This window comes from Lupinus angustifolius, chromosome LG09, assembly GCF_001865875.1.
Source record: "Lupinus angustifolius cultivar Tanjil chromosome LG09, LupAngTanjil_v1.0, whole genome shotgun sequence".
In the NCBI taxonomy this organism is placed as follows: Eukaryota; Viridiplantae; Streptophyta; class Magnoliopsida; order Fabales; family Fabaceae; genus Lupinus; species Lupinus angustifolius.
In genome coordinates, this window is record NC_032017.1 from 16032281 (window position 1) to 16049589 (window position 17309).

Sequence of the window (17309 nt, forward strand, 5' to 3'; positions counted from 1 at the left end):
GTCCCGATCTTACGTTAACACGTAATACAAAGGAAATACATCTCACCACTACGACCATCGCTGAATACCCTGGACGGTCCCCGACCAAGCCTCTTACGGTCAGCCGATCTCGCTCTGTGGTATCCCGGGTTCCTTTCTGGGCAGTGCCCTAATTCACATCATAACTTTTTTAGAGTATATTTAGAAATCACTGATAATGATTTCCTAGGGGGAAATCTCCTAGGGTGGCTAATGATGATTTCTTATGACATTAGGGTGAGTGATGTGAGGTTTGCTTTATGGAAAGGCAAATCTCGCATCCCAATGCGAAACGACCACTTCGCGGATACGTGCGATAACATGCTCGAGTATTATTGGCTAATACTCGATCGGATATTATAAATCGCCCGATCGTAATATCTGATTAGAATTTCGGATTTCGGCATTCTGAGTGAAAAATATTTAGAAAATAGGTATTGGTGTATTCAGGGTCTATATTGACTCGAAATGAAATTACGAAGCCAACAGTGTGATCGGAATTTGATTCCGAGTTACAGAACTCAAAAACCACTTTTTGAGCCGTACCGGGTGGATTTCGGCCCCGACAGTGATCCAGAACCGACTGTCTCTTAAAATTACCAAAATTTACCACAAATTAGGAAATAAAATTATAAGACTAAAACTCAACTAGAGTTTCGTCTAATTCTTTACCGAAAATTCCCAGAAATTCATTTTCGAATATATAATTAATAAAAACATTAATAAAATCTTATAATTCAAAATCGTAAAATTCGCGGTGTTACATAAGGTACTATCAAGGAGATTTTTTCAGAATATGTGATCTTCAAGAAGATTGCATAAACTATCTACATCTATTGAATATACTTTTACTTCTTTGCCATGAGATAATAAACATTGGAAAAAAGTGTTACAACATCTTTTGTAAAGCAGCAATTTATCCTAGATAACGACATGTTGAGCAAGGATATAAAATGAAGTAACTCATATAATATAAGATGGATATGAAACAGTTTGGTGAAGAAAAGAAAAAAAGTAAAAGAACATGGAAGTACTACATTCTATTGGAACTTTTCACAAACAGTTGGTTATATAATCACTATGTCAGCGATCAATCGGCAAAAGGGCGGAACAACCACTGGCCAAAGTATAACCGATAACCACACCAAAATATGAAAAGAAAATATGCATACCTCTACATATGTATGATTGTTGTTTCTACATGCAATGGGTGAAGTATTTCGTCGAACATCTTTTGTGCATAATGTTTTATAAACTACATCAAAATAAAATAGAAATTAAAGATAAGAAAGAGGAAACTAAGAGAAGAAGAATGTATAATATCAAAGAATAATATATTACTTCTCTTAACATTTTCACCCTAAATGTACAATTATAACAAATGTTTCTCAAAATTAACCAGAGTTTAAACTGTAAATAATAAATTGAAATTGTTTTTAAAACTTATTGAGTAGATGATAACATAAGAGAAAACGATAATATTGCAATTGTATAATGAGGTATGAGGCACAACAACATGAGATAACCTGATAATGCAAATGTGGTCTTTGTTGTTATCTCACCATTTCCAGCGTTGAATGCGATCAAAAACTCACTTCCCAACTCATCGCCCTTTACATCGATCACAACCGCTGCATCAAAGACAACATAGCACATCCGGTGAAGGATCCACCATGCTCCGTTCAAGACAACAATCACTTCATTAACATGATGGAGAAGTACTTTTCCAGCCCTCATGGATTCAAAGAGAGAACCCATTTGCATTATTAGGTTATTGGGTCTCTTTCTTTTTTTTATAAAATTTCATTTTTTTTATCACAACCTGAGAGAAGAGAGAGTTGATTGTGGAGAATAGAAGAAGAAAAAAGGATGAGAATGAGAGAACTTGAGAGAATGAGTAGTTTAAGAGTTTTGGATAGAGGAAGTTACCACATAAAGTGAGGGCTAAATTGGAATTAAAAAAATTATATCATGTCATGGTAGTTAAAATGAATTTTGGCTTTATATAATGGTATAAATAATTTTATGTTATTAGATAATTTACATGTATCAGTTTTGTTTTGCAGTTTAAAATTGTGTTAGAATATAGAAGTTACTTTAATAATAGAGCAAATGCTAAAATTGGAATATCAAAATTACTCCATCCATAACGATTAATAATTGTTTTGCCTTTATATATTTGTATAGATATAATATATATATATATATGATGTCATCTGATTTAAACAATCGGTTAAACCAATTAGAACTATATTGGACATCTCCGTACAAATGAAGTTTAGGATACAACAAGTACAACAAGAAAGTCAAAACTTACAAGAATGTAAAAGCAACTTTGAAGAAACATTACTAGAAAATAGCCCAAATATAGATAATTTGATTGATTTTTTCAATACACGATTTAAAATTTCCACTCCCCAAAGACGTTGGTGGCACATTAAATCTTAAGCAACAATAGAACACAACTACTATACAAAAGAGCCACCTAGCACATATCTTTATGTGACTCTCTTCCAGATTTTTGTTACACAAATGCAATGCCCATTTATGTGAATTCATGGATATTATCACATATACATATTTTGTTGCTTGATAGTGACATTCAAACAAATTACTAGGCCTATAAAAATAGTGATTACAAAAAATAAAATAAAAAAGAATGATAGCATAAAGAACAAGAGTAAAGAAAATGAGAATCTATGACACTTTAACTCCACTAGGACGTTTTCCTTCCATAGCATCCTTCTTATTACGACAATCAGCACATAGAAAAGGACCTTGCCAAGGCTTTGAACTAGTGGAAAATATAGAACCTGCATGGACAGATATACCCTCACTTGAACCAAGGTCAACTTGGCATACAGCACATATGAAAATGCCAGATGTTGATTGCCCTGAGTTCTCATCATTTCCTAATCTGCAACATGTGCCAAATATTAAAATATTTATATGAACCAAAATACCATGTAAGTTTTAAGAATTTATTTCCAATAAAATATATAAAAGAATATGAATATAATTACTAGAGTAACCAACAAAGTTTTGGTCTAGTGATGTAAGTCCCGACTAGATCCCCAGGATGACCAAAAGTTCAATGGTTCAATTCCTGGGAGCGATATTTGTTGAGAAGAGAAGAACAGTCACACACCCCGAAAATGATTAGTTCCTTACCCAATGAGTGAGAGAATAATTTTGTAGTACCCGAAAAATAATTAGTTGAGTAAAAGCCATTCAGCAAAAAAATCAATGCCATTCTTGTTTCCTTATCTTCTGAATTCTATGTCCACTTGAAAAGTCAAAAGTGTCATTATTTCCTGTACTCCTATAACAAACTTTTTCAAGTTCAAAGTCTTGTGTAAAAATATATTGGCATCAACCTAAATGAAAAAGTTATCATTAAGTGCATGTTTTATAATTTAAGCTTGTTTGGGTAACTAGTCACTATTACCAATTTTCCAAACAAAAACATTTATTAACCTCTCATTTTAATGACTAAAATCCTCTGGGGACAAAAGTAGGTTCAAAGAACAATAAACAAGATGAAAGATCTTGCACTCTCACAAGACTTTTCAGTTGTAAATAATTGTGAACAGTAGGATGAACAAAATTCCCAGTAAGAGTATGTGATTACCTTTCAGCAAGCATAGCCGATCCTTCTTCAAATAATTCCTCGACTATATTTATAGCTGAAAGCTTCTTCGACAGCTTACCAGAAGAATCATTGGATCTCTTCCTGAACAAAAGTGATCTGAATATGTTTTGCTTTTTAGGAGGGGTTGGTGGTGGCAATTCATTATCAGGTGGGATTATGTCAACTACAATGCAAGTTGTATCGTCCTTTAACCCTCTTGTCCGTAGTGCTTCCTGAATAACAATATGATCATGTAGAAACATTTAATTATGTGGAGAAATGTCAAATACGTGCAACGTGATGGTAATGTCATATCGCAAGCAATGTGGATTTGACCGTGTTGCATTACCTTTACAACCTGCTTAGCAGCAAGTTCAGCAGGCAAACCATGACAAGATTTTGCAGCCATTTCGGATGATAGAGCATCCCAGATGCCATCAGAAGCAATTATAAGCCTCCCACCAGCCTTTGATAGCTATAATCCATATAACAAATATCAGATTTCACCGTGAAGACAAAACTAGCAATATCCATAGGCATTATAACCAAAATGTAAAGTATAGGAGATCATTTGGAAAAGCATATACCTTCACTTGTTTAACATATGGTATTGGAACTATAAACTCTCCGACATCCATGTCTCCTATAGATCTAGAAAGGCATAGACCCCCGGGCCAGCATCGAAGGGGACCAATCTGCAATGGTTCATAAGTACACATTTAAAATAAGATAAGTAAAGTTGAATGTCATTAAATAAGATGACAAAGGTGGTAAAATGATATAATATGCTTTACCTCAGCACCACCAACAATGCTAAGCCTCCCAACTTCGCCTCCACTTGCAGTAACACGTTCCCTCCTGTGCATGCAGTGCAACTCATTACCATGTGCATACAGTAAAAGCTAGCCAACAAGGCCTTAAGAGGTAAAGACTTACTCTTCAATGTTCTCCTCAAGCCTGTGATCAACAGTTAAGTTGGTAACAGCACCGCCCTGGGCATCTAATATACAACGGGAATCTCCAACACACGCAACTGTCACGGTCCACCTATCCACTATAACAAATGTAGCTGTGGTTCCAGAAGTTTCTCCTGGAGTTAACCAAATAAGATCACATAAAATCAGTTAGGAGTGAAGGTGATATTCCAGATCCTCCTTTTTCTTACTTTCCTTCCTATGAACATTTTTCAATCACTGAAAAGAAAATAAAACAATAAACGCCAAATTCACACCTCTTCTCTGAAATTCCTTGTCAGTCTTCACAAACCCAGCAACCAATGCCCGAGGTAAAGCTTGCAGCCACTCCTCTGATCCAAGCCCTCGAGGCAGAGCACCCAACACATGATTTAACAAATTCTCCCGAGTAAAAATGGCTGCAGCATCTCCATTATGCCCATCAAAGATCTGTATGCCGAAAGAAATGAGTGATCATCTTAAAGCATGATGCTCTTCTATCCAAAGGACATTCGTTTTAGCACAAAATTCAGAATTACAATCAACAAAGCTGTTGCTCCAACTAAGAGTGGAAAAACAAAGCAAATTTTCCAATAAAATATCCAGAACTGGAAAACAGCAATCTCAAAATCCATTGCTGTGTATTGCAGTTTGAGAGGAACAAATATAAAATCTAAGATAGGAAATGTGAAAAATACCGCGAATACAGAGAACGATGAAGAATTATTCCCAGGCACTCGGTAACAATCAGTCTTAATTAGAAAGTAATCCTCCCCTTTCTTAGACTGTGCAGCATATCCATACCTCACAGTGGGCTTCTCCATCTTCTCATTCTTCATCTCTCTGCTAAGCAACACGGAAAGAGGCACAAGATCATGATGGCGCCGCCTCCCTTCACGAGAGGCCATATCTAGCCTCACCAATTCCTCTCAGACACAATTGCTCAAACCCACTAAGCTCTCTTTCACACAAGGATATCCGAACTCCAAAATCCAAACTTGCAACTCCTTCGACAAAATAACCACTAATTGGCACAAAAAAATTGACCTTTTCTCTACATGATCTGCATCCATCACAAACAAAGTAGTCAAGCCAGGATCTAACAACTACTCACTGAACACCAACAATAACCAGATAAAACCCCAAAGTGCAAGATGCAATTTTTCACAACCCATCATGCAATTTATACAATGCAAATTGTATGAACCAATTTAGCCCCCTACTGAACTTCATAAAATATGAACTTTAATGGGTATTTTCCTTTCATTATTTAAGAAATAAAAACCACAAACTTGAATTGAAGCTAAGTACACATAGAACATTAATACAAAGCAATAAAAGAAACAAAAGATGCTGAATTTACCAGAGAGAATGTTTTGATGTACACCACAAGAGAAACCAGATGCAGATCTGAGTGTGACACCAATCAAACATGCAGAAAAAGAAGTAGAATAAGGAAAGATATAAACTTGGATACAAAACGCGTGTTGATGAGAAAGTATGAACTGTAAAATCCATTAATCTACAGTTCTATACCCACAAACTTGCATTATCACTAAGAATAATATTAAACAATTTCTTTAAGATAAACAAACTTCAAGTGATAATTTAATAAATAAAACACAAAAAGTTTTGAAATTTAATATAGAGAGTTAGGGACCAACCATGTAAGCTTCTTAACAATTTCTTCCACCAAACACTCAAACAAAGATTTTTTATTTATTAGTTTATTTTGATTATAAAAATCACATTCTTAAACCATGAAAAGGGAATCATTAAAGTAAGTGCGTTCATACATTGAAGGGAAGAAAGTGGCTTTTGCTGAATGCTTCCCTAAAAAAAACCCTTTTTTACTCTGATTCCTTGCCTGTGAGGAAATCTGCCAAAACCTTTTACTCACTTTCCCTAAGAATTTACAGTGAGAAAGTGTTGGGAAAATTAACAGTGCTTGACGCAAAACTAAGAAGGGAATGATTTTGAATGAATATATTTCATAGGATAGGAAAATAAAAAAGAAAAGATCTTGAATTGTAATCTTTTTTATCAATTATATCTCCTCATCTAATTAATTATTTTGAGTGTATGACATTTTTTTAATAATTGTCACTCTAGATCGAATATTTATATAAAACTGAGATATTTGAATCATTAATTAAATTTGTCTTAGAGGAATATATTTTCCCCATGATCAACAACTTTTGATACTTTTATTACTTTCTATTATCAAATTATTCAAATATACTAGTTTTTATTTATTTATTTATTCAACTTTAAGTGACTTTCATCAGAGTTAGAATAAATTTCACAACTCTCTACCTATAATTTATTCATCAACAACGGACATCCATAAACTAGACCTTATCAAGTTTGGGTTTTATCTAATTAGGTAACAAACTAAACCAAAGAGAGATTTTGGATGAAAAATAAGGGAAGTGAAGGTGTTTCAGAATTATCTCATGATATCTCATGGCTTCCCTCTAAAACTTAATTTATAAACAAATTATTTACAGTTTTATGCAACCATGAGGTGGCATAAGGTTACATGATGCAATATGTAACTATTACACTATAGTTGAGTGGTTGGGGATGAAAAAAATACATTGAATTCAATGCAGTTATTGCATAGTCAATTAACACCAACATAGTAAGCAACTTTTTCATAGAGGTACATTGAGTTAAATAGTCTACATACTTAAATATATATCCCTATGGAAGACTAATTAATTAATGATTTCAGAACTGAAACTCAATACAATTAAGTATTTACTCATTTAAAGAACTTCAATGTACTTGCATGTTTGACTCAAAGATTTACTGAAATGCACAAAGCAAAAAATATTGACGCTGGAATGGTAAGATCGAGGCAATACGACTTAAAGAGAATTCTATGAATATAGGTAATCTTTTCAGAGTTGATGTTGCGCTACACTTATTAGATAGTTTTTCTAGTGAATTGCATTCCAAGAAGCCAAGAGTTCTATGAATATAAGAATTATATGAATATCGGTCGTTAGACTAATAGTATAAAGTCCTACTAGATATCAGATAAATCAAAAAGCCAAGAGTTCGATTTCTGATAACTCACTTATTGGAAAGGCAGTTACGCGTACACACTGATAGGGCGAGGGGTACCAACATATCTTCTTTTAGAATGGGGATCACATGTCTCAAAATGAGTATGTCCCCATGTCCCTAGCTAATGAGATTTCTCCAAGTAATGCAAATATGTTATTTTATTTTTATAGAATTTTTCTTTTTAATGAAGTGTCACTTTTTCATTGGTCTGGTACAGGAAAATGGGACAGGAATTGGGACAGGTGATCTCTGTCCCTTTGGAATGGGGATCACCTGTCCCAAAATGAGTATGTCCCTAGCTAATGAGATTTCTCCAAGTAATGCAAATATGTTATTTTATGTTTTTAGAATTTTTCTTTTTAATGAAGTGTCACTTTTTCATGACAAATGAGTATGTTCCCATGTTCCTAGCTAATGAAATTTATTTTATGTTTTTAGAATTTTTCTTTTTAATGAAGTGTAATGAAAACATTAGTAAATCGGTAGCAATGATCCATAAGAAAATATCTTCATTCTTTTTATAAGAAATGAACATAGAAGATAACTCCATTACTTAGTTATTTAGTCATATAGGTGGGTCCTAGAATTCTGAACATTTTTGCACTTCTCAAAAGTTTAGTCACATTTTGCCACTCTATTCTGTACCCGTTATACTTGTTAACCAGTGCATATTTTACCTCCTATAAGATGTTAAAGCATGTCCCCACTGGTCCTTAAAAGGCTTCACTACACATGTATGAAACTTGTCAGAATTTATAGTGACACCTGCTTCACCCATAGAGAGCTTCAAGTCTAGGCAACCCAACTCAAAATTAGAAAATTCTGTCGAGTTTGGCATCTTCTACTACGAAACTTATAGTTACATGATTCATTCATTTCCTTACATACTGAATTCACTGTACTGCTTACATATATTTGATTCATTACAAAGAATGTCTTATAAAATTGATTAAGAAGTGACGAACTGTGCACCCAAGTGAACCACGTAACCCGCACCGCATAAGTCCCATAGAAATCCAATAGAAAGAACCCAACAAATTAGCATGGTCTTTCAAGTTTCAACTCTGAACTCACCCCTCATTGATTTCACACACCTTTCCTACAGCAGTTATCCTCATAATCAAACCCTTCACTCTCAAGTTAAAAACACAAATTTAACACCTCTTTTCCCCCTTCTCCTTTCCCTTTTTCAACTCCTGAACTAGTATATAAAGGAATAAGTTCACAAAGATCTCTCCACTACCATTGTTAAATTGCATTAAAAGGGTATCTCTAAATTCTAATATGAGTAGCAATGACCAAACTTCTGATGGTACTAATCACAACATCACGGATTTAATATGCAACGCTGGTGCTGGTGCTGCAGCTGGTAACCCTTTTTTGTTCATTTTTCTGGCTTCGACCCTTTTCCATATTTGGGTTCAGCTTCAATGGGTTTCTCTCAAATTTTAAACTTTTTGGTTCCAAAATCCCCATTTTGAAGAATGGCTTGTTTTGACAGTGAAATTTGCTGCATGTGGATTAACTTGGTTGCATTGTACAGGAGCTATAGCAGCTACATTTGTGTGCCCATTGGATGTGATCAAAACAAGGTTACAAGTTCATGGTCTTCCTCCTGCACAGAAAGGTACTTACTTTATTGGTCATAGATATTGGTAAATTCTATTGAGATTGAGAAGGCTGATAACATGGATATTGGATAATTAACTTATCAACTTGATGCCTTAGCATTAGTTCTTTGTATTATTTCAAAGTCTGTGTTATCCACTTGAAGATGGAATTTGCATATTCTATAGTTGATATTGTGTTATCAGTCTTATTACAGTTTGAATTAGTTATGTCATAAATTTGTTGAGTGATTGTTTTTCGAGCCTAACTTTCACTGTTTTCCTAGGTAGTGTCATCCTTGCGAGCTTGCAGAATATATTTAAGACTGAAGGTTTCAGGGGAATGTACCGCGGCCTTTCACCAACAATACTTGCATTACTTCCAAATTGGGCAGTGAGTTTCTTTTAGTGTTGCCTCTCTAACTACATATTTGTGTTGCAGTCAGTGGTTGTTGCTGCAAAAGATGCGAGATTAGTGAAGCATGTCTTCGGATGTACTTCTGCTCTGATATTGTCTTGCTTTGGCAATATTTTTTGTCTCAATTGCACAAACAAACTATTAATAAAAATAAGACATAATCCCAAAATCTGGAGGTACTTCAGTCTTACTTTTACTAAGACAGTCTTCGTATCATTTCGGATTTGTCATATAACCCGCTCTTGGGTACAGTCTTCACTTTTCACCAACCTACTTGCTGAAATATAATCCACTGTCACTAGTTTGCAAATTCTTGGTCTCCTAAGTTTTGTTTTTCCTTTCTTTATTTACTCCATCTTGTTGTAATGGAACCTAGCTATGGTGCAACGGTGGAGTTGTTGCCATGTGGTAGGGAGGTTACAAGTTTGATCTTGAAATCAGCCTCTTGCAAGTGCAAGGTAACAATGCCTACTACAGACCCAAGTAGTGGGCCTGACCCTTACCTCGACCTTGTGCTTAACAGGAGTTCTATACTTTTAATGGAATTTAGTGTTATGTTCGGTCTCTGCTACCGTTTAGGTCGGGAGAAATGTGCAATATCTTGCATCTCTTGTAAAAGAAAATATTAATTTTGATCAGTTTGTTGGCCATATTCTTCATCTCTACCTGTTTATAATATCTCCTTACATTGATATGTATCTAATTATTGTTGACCATATATGGCCTCAGTCACATACACTTTGCTCTTGGGGTACATTATGGCTACCCTTTTATGAGGTGAAAATTGTAAGTTTGGAAGAGGTTACTTTGTAACAAACAACAATCATGTAAGATAACTGTCTTCAAAAGTAACACCCCAGTTGCATATACTGTCCACAAAGATCCTCTTTTGAAGCATTGATTAATCATTTTTCTTATATTAGAGAATGTTTGTATTGTTTAATCATATATTTTAAAAAATTCTCATCAACTTTATATCTTTTCGCATGAATAAAGTTCTATTTCAATTGTAGGTTTACTTCACAGTGTATGAGCAACTAAAGGGTTTGCTTCGTTCACATGGTAAATATTATCTAATTCTTGTGTACTTCTTACATACATTGGTCTTCTCTTAAGTCGTTTGAAGTATAATCCTAAGTTACTTGAACTTTTCCAATTTCGGTTTCTTCTGATCCTGAGTTAACCAGCTTTTTATGACATTTTTCATTGGTTATACTGTAGCAGATGGTTCCAATGAACTCACAACTGTTGGAAATATTATAGCTGCTACTGGTGCTGGGGCAGCAACAGCAATTTCTACAAATCCATTGTGGGTTGTTAAGACAAGACTTCAAGTAAGTTGGTGCTTCTAGCATCAGTAATTTTAGTTGGTGCATAAAATAGGAGTCTATGATATGCTCTTTTTTATTCTTGTTCCGTGTCCTTTTTTATGTCATTGTTTCTTAATCTTTTAGACATTCTACTATGATGCTAATGAATCTGCCACCTTATTTATTTCATTGTGAAATTGAGTTTCTTACCCTTTCCTGATGTATTTGTCATTCTAACTGATTGGTTAGGCCCTTATGCTCGAAATATTGCCGATGTATGGTGTTTTAATTTGTATATTAGGCTTAGAATGCATCTTTTCCCTTGGTTTACCTTTTAATGTTTCAATGAAGTTTATGATGAAAACATTATTAATTCATTTTCTCACATTACCCATTAGACTCAAGGAATGAGGCCTGATGTTATTCCTTACAAAAGCATCCTTTCTGCTTTGGCAAGAATTACACATGAAGAAGGCGTGCGAGGACTTTATAGGTCAGCTTCATAGTCACAATTCTGGGCTAAGAATTTTGAAATTGGAAAGTTTTGGTATATCTTACTGTGCATATGTTATAGTTTTTATTTTTTGTCTTTCTCCATCGCTGTTACACACTCTTGTTTGAATTTTAACAATTTGTTATGCAAGATCTAGCTAATAATAGTAAATTACTACTCAATGGTAGCATCAATGAGAATCTTTTTCATCTGGAAGTGATTAAGTGGCGTAATTATATCAAATCATATATCGTTATCAATTGATCCGTTCCGATGTGTGTATATATATATATCCATGATGCCTTGCCAAGTATAGTACAGCAGACAAAGAAACAGTCTGCACTCCTTCACATGATAACTGCTGCACAGAATCAAACCCGGCAATTCGAGGAAAAAAATAAGAGTGAACTTATACTTTGATTACTTGAGCCTGTTTATTGTTCATTTAGTTGTGGTGATTTTTTGTTATTGTGAAACAGTGGCATTGTTCCTTCATTAGCTGGAGTAAGCCATGTCGCAATTCAATTCCCAGCATATGAAAAGATTAAGTCATACATGGCAAAAAAAGGTACACATGCTCGTAGTTAATTTACTTATGTATCACTGGTCCTTGAAATGAGTGTACTTTTTCTCTGTTCTCTTATATGTTGCTAATCAAATGAAAATTTCAAATGTTTAGACAAAACAACTGTTGACAAGCTGAGTCCTGGTAATGTTGCCATTGCATCATCAATCTCGAAAGTAGTGGCCTCTATAATGACGTATCCGCACGAGGTATGTATGATCTTCTGGGAGATAATTGCAGCATGCCTATGAGAAGCAGCTTTGTGTTTTTCTTCATTTTTATGTCATTAACCATTAGACTGTCACATTTTCAGGTGATACGTTCCAGGCTGCAAGAGCAAGGCCATGACAAAAATTATGGCGTTCGGTACGCAGGGGTCATTGATTGTACAAGGAAAGTGTTCGTAAAGGAAGGTGTTCCAGGCTTTTATCGCGGTTGTGCAACCAATCTATTAAGAACAACTCCATCTGCTGTTATTACATTCACCAGTTATGAGATGATACACAGGTTTTTGCAGCGAATTATACCTCGGGACAAGAAGGAGGTATCCACAAGGCTTTCTTGAATCCAATGTAGTTAACAAGCCACAGCCAGAAGACTGTGACATTGATATTAGAAATGGCACTGATCATGAGCAACCACCATCTCAGTCTAACAACAAAGCTTCATCAATTGCTAAATCCTTTTTATATAGTCTTTCTTATATTTAATTTATAATTAAGTGAAAGAAGCAAACTGGGCGGGCGTGCTTCAACCGTGTGGTCCGAGGAAACCTTTGCATGCCTCCTTTACTTTAGGGAGGTCTACACCCCATAGAAACTGTCTCTTGACCTGTAGGTCCTGGCACAAGGTTAGAATTAGACCCCGGACTACTAGAGGGAGGCCTTCTTGGTTCTCCACCTAAGGAATTTTTCTTTCCAGCATGCAAATGCTCAATTTACCAGAATTGTGAATTATATTAATAAAGGGTCAGAATTAAATAATAATTAGGTCATGTTCTTAAGATTAGAATAGAATAAAAATGGTTAAGGGTTGTGGAATTTTCATTTGGCTGTGAAACTGGTCTTGGTTGTGTTTATGGTTTTTGTGTTATATAATCCCTTCTGTTAATAAATACATTTTAATTTAGGTCCTCACATTTGTACATCACCTAAATATATTATGTCATTTCAACAACTTGAGTTGCCACTGAATAAATGCTTGGCCCTATATGTTATAAAGACTTGACAGGTAAAGAATAATGCAAAAATTATGAGAGGAGTACATTACAATCAAACCATCTAGTCATTGCCATTTTAAGCATTTATACATAGTGTTAGTGTTAGATACACGAGTATGGATCCTCTTCACTACTGGAGAGGCCAGTACTGAGTCAGGTTTCAAGGTACATGGGTATTTATTAAGTAGTATTGGTTAGGGCTACTTGTGTTAGTTGCAAATGTGAAAATAAAATAAAACTTAAAACCTTATAGACAATACAACCCATATCACTAGTTGAATCAAATCTACTTGGTCGTGCACCTGTATTTTATTCCACACACCATATAATAACATCTCTATTTTAGGATGTTTGGAAGGGTACCATATAAAAGAAATAATAGTGTTGTAATGTGATATTGAAAAAGTGTAAAAGTAAATTTTGATTGATTTTTTATTTTTATTGTTGAGAAAGTAGGAGTGCAATAAAAGAAATGAAGAATTGGCATAAACTATTAACTCATTTTAAAAAAATGTGAGGGTAGAGGAATAAGATAATCACTATTTATATATGAGAGTAATGTCTCTCCTGGTATGAGGAGATAACTCCCCTCCTCATACCAATTGCAAGATGACATGTGTCACACTATTTTAATATTATTTATTTTATTTCCTGTTTTTTAATATTTTATTTTTATGAAAAATAATTATTTTCTCTCACCATAAACACAAGGGTTTCCATATCACCTCTTCATTTTCACCCTTCCCTGTCACTCACGTTCTGCAGTTCTAGTTCTGAACTTCAAAAAAGAAAATTTCTCATTCATTCAAACATTTCACTTATTCATTTTGAAGGTTTTGAAGTTTCTCATTCATTCAATTTTCTCATTCATTCAAGCAGTCCTCATCAATCTCACCTTCCCTCTTTCATCAAGCTTTTGAAGGTTTCATTTTTTCATCATTATTCATTTTCCTTACTTATTTCCCCAATTATCCACCTCTCATCAACTTTTTCTTAATTCTTCTCAAAACATAATCCCAATTTCATGTTTATATTTCATTTGCTTATAATTATTTGTAGAACTTATTATATATAATTTGACTTTATTACATATAATGGAGATAAGGTTTAATGAAGATATTATTTCCCAAGATGATCAAATGCAGATAATGGAAGAGATGGATGAACAAGTGCAACCCCGAGTTCAAGAAATTTTTTAAAAGAGTGAAGCCCCACATGTCGGTATGACATTTACAACTGATAAAGTAGCTTATGATTTTTATAATTCATTTGCATTCAGAGAAGGTTTCTCCATTAGGAAGAATTGGAATTATAAAGCAAGGAATACCGAAATAGTCATAAAGTATCACTTTGTTTGCAATAAAGAAGGATTTAAAAGGCTAGATAAGAGATTGTTAGGAAAAGAAGTAAAACGTCGTCGAGATGAAAGGGAAGGTTGCAAGGCTCATATGCACATTGAAAAGACAAAAGAAGGAGACTGGGTAGTGAATAAGTTTTCCAATACACATAACCATGAATTGATTATAAGCCCAACTAAAAAATGTCGACTACGTTCTCACAACAATGCACATAAGAGCTCTTGTATTAAGAGTCTTGTAGAAAACATTAATGGTTGTGGATTAGGTCCAGCACAAATTTCACGTCTTGTTAATGTCATGAGTGATGAATCAATCATGGTGACACCAAAGCAAGTTGTTGGACAACTGAGAGTAAATAGGAAAAATAATATTGGCAAAGAATGTATGGTTGTTCTTAAAAAATTCTTGGAGAGACAAGTATTAGACTCTCAATTTTTTTATGCCTTTGAGATTGATAAGGAAATCATCATAGGCAATCTACATTGTTTGGTTGTGCTCTACTAGCGGATGAAAGAGAAGAAACATTTGTTTGGTTATTTAAATAATGGTTGAGGTGTATGTGGGATAAAGCCCCAGAGGCAATTATAACTGACCAAGATGTTGCAATTGGTAATGCAATTAAGAGAGTTTTCCCACATGCTCACCATCGTTATTGTAGTTGGCATTTATCTCTTCATGAGGACGAACACTTTCGGCCTCTTCATTCCATACCCGAGTTTGATGAACTTTATACAAGATGGGCTAAAAAAAGCAAATCAATTGAAGAATCAGAGCAATGCTGGAATACATTAAAAGGAAAAAAACCTTCTTTTGTTGGTATTTTGAGTGAGAAACAAAGAAATATAATGAAAGCTTGGAAGTGGTTGGAAGATATGTATGAAAAACGGCATCATTGTTATATAATGAAATATAACAAATATTAGGACCAAAGGAAGACCAAAAGTGGCTACAAGATTTCTTTTTGGAAAGAAAGTGGGTCAAATTCAATCACAAACTCAAGTACGAACTTGTAGTGTGTGCCACGAAAAGGGTCACGATGTAAGGAAATGTCCTAGTAACAAGGTATGGAATTTTGATTAGGTACATATTAAATATTTTAGTATGTTTGCTTATATTAAAACTAATAACTATTTAAATATTTTGATTTCATCAGGGAGGAAGGTCAAGCACTCAATAATTGTTGAAGATGTCTACATGTCCCAGCTTTTTCAAGTTCTTGTCATTATGTGGTTTATAATTTCACTTTTTTGGTTATATTGTATTTGATATGCTCAGATTATAATTATGCAATAGTTTTGTAATTGGTGAAAATTGATGCTAAACTGTTATGAAGATTACACAAAAGTATATTCTAAACTGTTATGCAATAGATTGATGTTAAATTGTTATGCAATAGATTGATGCTAAACTGTTAAGAACATTAGTCATACCAAGACCTAAAAAGTATTGCTAGATTGGAGTATTAGATTAGGTGAATTAGTTTAATTAATGTCACGAAACACCAGTACTCTCAAAAGCAATGCTTTTTAAGCTATGAAATTGTTTGTTTCCATTTCATATAGTTAGTGGTGGTCACGTTAACTTGTGCACCAAAACCTTTTTGTTGGAGACTTGGAGTTAAATATCACAAGTTTTTGTTACCTTTCTCACCTATTATTCCTTATAAAATGTACACCATGATATTCCCCCCAAGCCACTGGAATAAAGCTATCAGTTGCAGCTAAAGTACTTTTAAGAAATCCATTAATCTCAAAAACATTAATGCCACAACTTTAGGAGGACAAATTGGACTGCTAGTAGTTGTGTCTGGTCTGGTCTCATGCTACTAATGGTCCAATATGTTTGTTCTGCATCTAAAATTGTAGACAAAGTATGTTCTATTTATATAGTACATTTGATTTTGGTGCATATTTGACAATAAGTAATGATTGCAGCCATTGATTAAGAAATAAGTGTTTGATGTTTTATGTATTACATAATTTAAATCCTACAAATAACATGTATACATCTATTCTGGACATGTGCACAAAAGATATTATATTTTTAGATCAAATGAAATGCTTTTTATGCCACCCAAAAAAGTTCTCTGTAAAAAAAATGAATCACAGAGCATCCCATGTTTTATTTAGAGAATAAAATGGAGGAAAAGTGAAGCAAAATCCTAACTCATTCCATCTTGTTCTCAATCCACTGAGAACCCAAAAATGTTATAATCAATCTCTTCAATGCTCCAATGTTTTGAGGGCAATAGCTCATATGATGATCATCATGTTTTGAGGGCAATAGCTCTTCCAAGATAAGCACTTGACGAAAAGTATCAACTGTTATCAATTCTTCGTATCAATTTCATTCTCAATTGAAACAGACATGACCCTGCTGTGTCTTCACATCCACTAAGTCCAGATATAGATATATTGAAGTCCAGATATATAATAATTTCTGCAAATAATTATAAGCAAATGAAATATAAACATGAAATTGGGATTATGTTTTGAGAAGAATTAAGAAAAAGTTGATGAGAGGTGGATAATTGGGGAAATAAGTAAGGAAAATGAATAATGATGAAAAAATGAAACCTTCAAAAGCTTGATGAAAGAGGGAAGGTGAGATTGATGAGGACTGCTTGAATGAATGAGAAAATTGAATGAATGAGAAACTTCAA

General features: G+C 34.1%; 1 protein-coding gene and 1 pseudogene across 4 annotated transcripts; one reads left to right on the forward strand and one right to left on the reverse strand.

The window, feature by feature from the left end:
* Positions 2537–6562, reverse strand: LOC109356765 (probable protein phosphatase 2C 15). 4 transcript variants are annotated; one of them, XM_019600285.1, is made up of 11 exons: positions 6399–6562; positions 6267–6301; positions 5966–6012; positions 5301–5665; positions 4881–5052; positions 4586–4739; positions 4444–4507; positions 4237–4344; positions 3999–4124; positions 3650–3882; positions 2537–2935 (listed from the first exon to the last, which is right to left on the reverse strand). In XM_019600285.1, the coding sequence occupies exons 4-11, from the start codon at positions 5508–5510 to the stop codon at positions 2716–2718; spliced, it is 1287 nt and encodes a 428-aa protein (XP_019455830.1). In that variant the 5' UTR covers positions 5511–5665; positions 5966–6012; positions 6267–6301; positions 6399–6562; the 3' UTR covers positions 2537–2715. The 4 variants fall into 4 exon arrangements, with proteins under 4 accessions (XP_019455830.1, XP_019455829.1, XP_019455831.1 ...); XM_019600284.1 differs by lacking the exon at positions 6267–6301; XM_019600286.1 differs by lacking the exons at positions 5966–6012; positions 6267–6301.
* On the forward strand, positions 8505–13204 carry LOC109356766 (annotated as a pseudogene).